At 39.6% G+C, this 6,548-nt stretch overlaps 1 protein-coding gene across 1 annotated transcript; it reads right to left on the reverse strand.

Moving 5' to 3' along the window:
* Positions 1-409: 409 nt before the first annotated feature.
* Positions 410-6,011, reverse strand: LOC133815568 (uncharacterized mitochondrial protein AtMg00810-like). The gene is made up of 3 exons (XM_062248389.1): positions 5,798-6,011; positions 5,015-5,188; positions 410-1,236 (listed from the first exon to the last, which is right to left on the reverse strand). The coding sequence occupies exons 1-3, from the start codon at positions 6,009-6,011 to the stop codon at positions 410-412; spliced, it is 1,215 nt and encodes a 404-aa protein (XP_062104373.1).
* Positions 6,012-6,548: the final 537 nt, after the last annotated feature.

A 6,548-nucleotide genomic window follows, 5' to 3' on the forward strand; every position in this document is an offset into this window, starting at 1 on the left:
TTATTTTCTATTGTGAGGGATTGAAACAGATAACAAAGTGTGAAAAATGGTAATGGATGCCTTGTATACAAGAGTACACTCTCAATCAGGCAGGTTTTACAACAGAATAATAGAACTAAACAAGATGAGTTACTACATACAACTGATTTAACAGAATGAAAAGATTCTAAAGAAAAGACTCTAACTGAAGTAACTAATGCACTAAGTAACATCTCTAACACCCTCTCAAACATAGTGTGGCTGAAGAGAACACTCTAAGTTTGTCATGAAAGAGCATAAATCTGGTGCGAGATAAGGCTTTAGTAAACTGATCAGCTATCTGATCTTGGGCTAGCACATGCTTAACCACAAGCTGTTTGTTGAGGATTCTCTCACGAACAAAGTAGAGATCGAGTTCTATATGCTTGGTTCAGGCATGGAGAACTAGATTAGCTAACATCAATATTGTGCTTTGGTTATCACACCAAATAGTTGGTAAGACATGTGTGTGCACTCTAAGTTCAGAGAGCAAAGATTGAATCCAAATCACTTCTACAGTAGCATTGGTCAAGCTCCTATACTCTGCCTCAGTGCTAGATCTAGAAACTGTCTTTTGCTTTCTGGATGCCCAATAGATCAAGTTGTCACCAAGATAAATGCAAAATCCAGAGGTGGACCTTCTATCATCTGGGTCAGAAGCCCAGTCAGCATCTGAAAAACCTGTTAAACGCATGGTAGAAGCTTTAGTGAGAGTAAGCCCAAAGTCTAGATTACCTTTTAGATACCGAAGAATTTTCTTAACAATTTTCCAATGGGATTTCATAGGCGTATGCATAAACTGAGATACTTTATTTACGACATATGAAATCTCTGGTCTAGTGATAGTAACATATTGAAGGGCTCCAACAATGCTCCTATATTTGTACGGTTCAGGTAGAGGATCACTCCCAAAAGTTGTTATCTTTTCACCTTCAGCCATAGGCGTTGGCAGAGGATTAACATGTTGCATATCAGCATGAGCTAGTAAATCAATGATGTACTTCCTTTGACCCAAGTGCATGCCATTTGTAGTGTGTTGAACCTGAATCCCCAAGAAATAGTCAACTTCACCCAAATCCTTCAAGGCAAATACTGCATTTAATTTCTGAATAAGTCCCAAAACAGCTGCATTTGAACTCCCAATCAAGAGTATGTCATCAACATACACAATGAGAAAAATTGTGAAACCTTGTGTGTGTTGAACAAACAAAGAGTTATCTGACCGAGTACACGTAAAACCATAAGAGAGTAGTGTATGCTTTAGCTTACTGAATCAGACCCTTGGTGCCTGCTTTAAACCATATATCGCTTTGTTAAGCTTGTAGACAAGTTGAGACTCTTTTGATTCTTCAAAACTAGGTGGCTGCTTCATGAAGACTTCTTCTTGTAAATCTCCATTTAGAAAAGCATTTGTAACGACCCAAAATTGCTAATAAGGCTTAAGGGCCTTGATTAGCTTGTCAGGAGGGCATAATTGGTTTGTGTGTGATTTAATGATTAAATAGATGATTATTTGATTATTTGATTATATGTGAATAAATGGTTAAATGCATGTTTATGAGTATTAAATGTGCATGTGGGCCTTGATTAGTTTAGAAGAGCATATTTGTAATTTGAACCCGTTGAGGGTATGATTTTGAGTTTATGCGGTGTTTCCGGCATGAGGAGATCCTGTCCCACAACATTAGTCGAGAGTCACGATTGTGGTAAGTGATTTTTAGTTGAGGTTGGTAACCATTAGTAACCTTAGCGTTAGTGGTTTTAGTGAAATAAGAAGGGGAAAAGTGGTATTTCTGTTATAGTGGGGAAATACCAATATACCCTTAGGGTCATTTAAGTGTGAGTTATGGACTTGGGGGAAATTTAGTCATGTGCTAGCTTGAGGTCTGATATAGTCAACCACCTAGACCTTTGTAGAAGCTAAGTTAAAGAAAAACAAAACTATCTCCCTCTTTCTCACGTTTTCTCTCTTCTCTCTCTCCCTTGGAATTGAGTTGGAAACATAGAGGGAAAAAAAAGAAACAGAAGGAAATTGAAGTAAGGGAAGGCTCTGAATTTTCTGAAGAAAATTAAGCTTGGATTGAGGTTGAAAGTTGACAAGAATTAGCTGGGAAGTCTGGGGATCTAAGCTCAAGAATTGGAGAATTAAAAGCTGAGGATCTAGCTGCCATTGAGGTAGGGTTTCAAACCTTTGAGTTTGCTGAGTTTTAGTTGAGTTTGATTTCTAAAATTTAGGTTTTGGGATGAAGTGTTAGGGAACTTAAGCTTGGGGAAATTTGAGGAATTGAAGCTGGAGTGGCATTGAAGGCAACCTAGGGTCGAATTTCCTCTCTAAGGTAAGGATTTCTTCAATTCTTTCTAAGAAGTTTTATGGGATTTAATTGGTGTTCTTGAGATTCAAAGCTTAGTTTTGATTTCTGTGTTTGGTGGGGTTTTCAGCCAAGTTTTGATGTTATTGGGTTGTTTTGGATGAGATTTAGTGAATTATGGACTTAATTTTGTGTTTGATTGATGATTGGAGTAAGTTTTTGGAGCTTTGGCTCGGGAAAGTTCGAAGGGAGAAACCCAGAAATTTCCATTTCTGGTGCTAGCGTTGTAGCGCTAGGTTGGGAGCACTACAGCGCTAGGCTGTGTTTTCTGGGGTGTTTGGGTTTCTGACTATAGTGTTGTAGCGCCCATCTTGTAGCACTGTAGCGCTACTCAGCCTTCTGAACTTGGTTTTTGGGAATTTCTTTAGGGTTTTTGCTTGGGGGCTCGGGGGTCGATTCCACCACCCCGTTCGGTGGAATTGGGCTTCCCAAGAGCTTGGGATTGGTCTCGAAGTTGGGTTACAGAATTGAATTTTAATGAGGGTTCTATTTACAATTTGTGACTAGGTGATCACTTGGATTTTGGGACAGGATCGTACTCGAGGGCCCGACTCTTGAATTTAGTGCAAGTGTAAAAGGTAAGAAAACTGCACCCTTATGTGATTGTGTGAGAATTAGAATTCTTGTAATTGAATGCATATGTTGTGTGATCATAATATGCCGTGTGAGCATGAAATAAACGACCTCAGAGTGCCGGAACTGATATTTGCACACAGGACGCGGCTCAGCCATTGGTAGCTGAGGACAGCTAAATAATAACTGAGCTCGGCTTAAGCGGGCCGGAGTCATAGGGTTAAGCACTGGGATCGGCCTAAGTGAGCTGGAGACAGTGGGTTAAATAGAGGGTGCAGCCTAAGGGCGTCGACCCTGAGTATTGTATGATGAATATTGATATATTATCATTGTTGTTTGTTGATTATAACTTGTTTAATACTGAGATGAATGACTTATGAATAATTGTTTGACCTCTCTAAGTAGATAACTGTTATGGCATGTTGAATACCTAGTTAATAACTTTGTGGATTATTTGACTGTCTGTATCGCTTATGCTTTGCATTATGGTTTTCTTGCTGGGCCTTGGCTCACGGGTGCTACGTGGTGCAGGTAAAGGCAAGGGCAAGGTGGACCAGTCCTGAGTTGGAGAGCTCTGGGGCAGAATGTACATAGTCAACTGCTCATCCGCCACGACCGAGGAATAGTGCAGGAATTTTTGTAAATTGACCTTTAAACCCTTTTTTTTTTTTGGGATCCCATGTATCAAACTTTTATTTAAATGAAATTTGTCTTTTATGACCAAAATCTTTTAACCCTAGTTCGATTATGGTTTTAGTGTCACATTTTCAACTAAATGACTTGATTTGCAAGTCTTGCACCTTTATAAACACAATGTCACGATCTTGGTTATCCAGGGCGTTACAACATTATTAGCATCTAGTTGTCTCACTGACCATCCTCTAGACAACGCAATGGTAAGAACTACTCTGATAGTTGTTGGCTTTATTACTGGGCTGAACGTATCTGTGAAATCAAAACCAAACCTTTGTAGAAATCCCTTAGCTACTAGGCAAGCTTTATGTCTAGTAACATTACCTTCTTTATTTGTCTTGACCTTGAAGATCCATTTTGAGCCAATGGCCTCCCTACCTGATGGAAGAGGAACAAGTGACCATGTATTATTTAGCTTCAAAGCATGCAACTCTTCTACCATGGTTGTCTTCCATTTTGGTTCTAGCAAGGTCTCCTTTACTGTGATAGGTTCATTAGTCACCAACAAATCTTTTGGTTTGTATACCCCTGCCTTAGCTCTTGTGGTCATTGGATGTGTATTAGTTAGCCTTACATTGCCAGGTTGTGTTTGAGTGGTCATAGATGGTGGAATTGGTGCAAGTAATGTGTGGGAAATGGGTTGTGATGTAGTTGACTGAGAGGGTATGCTATTAATATGAGAGGTAGACACACTTGTGTTAGGAGTGGAAACATTTAGGTTAGGCATGGGGACACTTGGTGCAGAAGTGGATCAACTTGTGTTAGGCATGGGGTTAAGAGGTGGTTCCTGTGATGATGTAGTGGGTGATGGAGACATATGAGAAGTGGAAGGAGTGAGATGAGACATAACAGTAGTGGCTATAGGTATAACAACTATAGAAAAATTGTTAGAAGGAGCTGAATTTTGACTAGAAGTAGGCAGTAGACTGAGCATATGGAAAATAATTTTAATTGAAAATGACATCACGTGAGACATAGACCCTGCCACTAGAAGACAAACATTTTTAACCTTTGTGTTTTAGACTATAGCATAAAAAAATTGCATTAGGTGGAGCGAAAGTGATGTTTGTGCTTGTTATAGGGTCTTAAGTTTGGAAAACAAGCACAGCCAAATACCCTTAATTGAGAGTAAGTTGGCTGCTTTGAGAACAATTTTTTGAAAGGAGTTATGTTGCCAAGAGCTTGGGATGGAAATCTATTTATGAGAAAAACTGAGGCACGAATAGCCTCATCCCAAAAATGCAATGACATAGAGGCATGATCTAAGAGATGAAGGGCTGTCTCCATGATGTGTCTATGTTTTTTCTCAACAACACCATTTTTTTGGTGTGTGGTTGGGCAAGACAACCTATGAATTATACCATGTTGGATACAATATGATTCAAGAGGGTGATATTCACCACCCCAATCGGATTGGACAACTTTAATGTTGGTATCAAACTCATTTTCAACTTGATTTTTGAAAGTGATGAAAGTCTGAATAGCTTCAGATTTAGTATGCAGAAGAAAGACCCATGTGTACCTTGAAAAAGTATCTATGAAATGGATATAATAATGATATCCATTATAAGAGACATTAGGGGAGGGTCCCCACAAGTCAGTATGATCAATTGAAGGGGTTTATTATATTAAGTGTCAGATCTTGGAAAAGGAAGTTGATGCATTTTACCCAAACAACAAGCATTGCAAAAATCATGAGCAGTTTTATTTCTTGGAAAAATATTACACTTGGTCATTACATTTTGAACAACTCTAGTAGTGGGATGTCCCAATCTGCTGTGCCAAAGTGAAAAAAGAATACAATTGGGCTCAAAACTAGTGGTCATTTGAGCAGTATTGGCTGAATAAATCTTGGTTGACTGTGACTCAAAGGAAATGGACTTGCTGGACTCGGAGTGATGTTGGGTCTTCATGGATGAGGGGTTGATGACATAAAAGTCATGTGTTAAGTGATCCTTGCAACATAATCTCCTTGGTAACTTGATCTTTGACAACACAATGGTTAGGGAAGAATTCAAAGTATGCATTATTATCAAAGGAAAATTGTGACACACTAATGAGATTCTTGGTAATGTGAGGGACATGTAATACACAATCTAGAACCAAATTCTTGTTAGTGTAGGGAGTATTTAAAAAGACCTTACCAGTGTTTTGGATCTGTAAGCCCATGCCATCTCCCATATGAACTTTTTCAGCACCTTGATACTGTTGTTTCTGTGTGAGAGTGGTGTCTGTCATTGTGCAATGGCTTGTAGCTCCTGAGTCAGGATACCATGAAGGATCAACAACTGTGTTTGTTATGGCTATGTTGACTGACTGGATCTCTGTGTTGGCTGCTCCTACTCCAGAAAAATCCATATTGAAACGTTGGTAGCAACGAGAGGCTATGTGACCAGTTTTTTAACACAGCTGACATACTGGACGAGTAGAGGAGCTTCCAGGTGTAGAACTTAGGGGACCACGACTATTGGACTGCTGAGATCCAGAAAAAGATTGATGGTTCCGAGTTGTTACCACATAGGGGTTCCAAGAGCCGTGTCCAACACTTCTGGTGGAAGAAGACATGGTGGAAACATTTTGAGAGAACAATCTTGAATCATGAGATGGTGTGGAAGACCCTCGACCGCGAAAAACCCTCTGTGTGATGAGATTGAAAGATTCAACAGCACAATGATGGCTTTCCATGCGATGTTCTTGCGAAAGGAGAAGAGATTCAATCTTGGATACTATGTAAGGTTGATTGCGTGAGTTGACTGAGATAACAACAGTGTCGTATTCTAGGGGGGAGACCTTTGAATATGGCCGCAATGTGTTCTTTAACAGTGATAGTGTGACCAACAGAGCTCAATCAATCCACCACAGTCTTGATTCAGAGCAGATACTCGTTGACAGAGA

The sequence above is a fragment of the Humulus lupulus genome, chromosome 2 (assembly GCF_963169125.1).
Source record: "Humulus lupulus chromosome 2, drHumLupu1.1, whole genome shotgun sequence".
NCBI lineage: Eukaryota > Viridiplantae > Streptophyta > Magnoliopsida > Rosales > Cannabaceae > Humulus > Humulus lupulus.

Coding starts and splice junctions, on each gene's coding strand:
- LOC133815568 (XM_062248389.1), bottom strand. CDS start 6,011: ATGGATTTTTCTGGAGTAGGAGCAGCCAACACAGAGATCCAGTCAGTC. Junction 5,189..5,797: donor CTTACAGATCCAAAACACTG/GTAAGGTCTTTT, acceptor TCCATTTCATAG/ATACTTTTTCAAGGTACACA. Junction 1,237..5,014: donor ATCATATTGTATCCAACATG/GTATAATTCATA, acceptor GTACTCGGTCAG/ATAACTCTTTGTTTGTTCAA.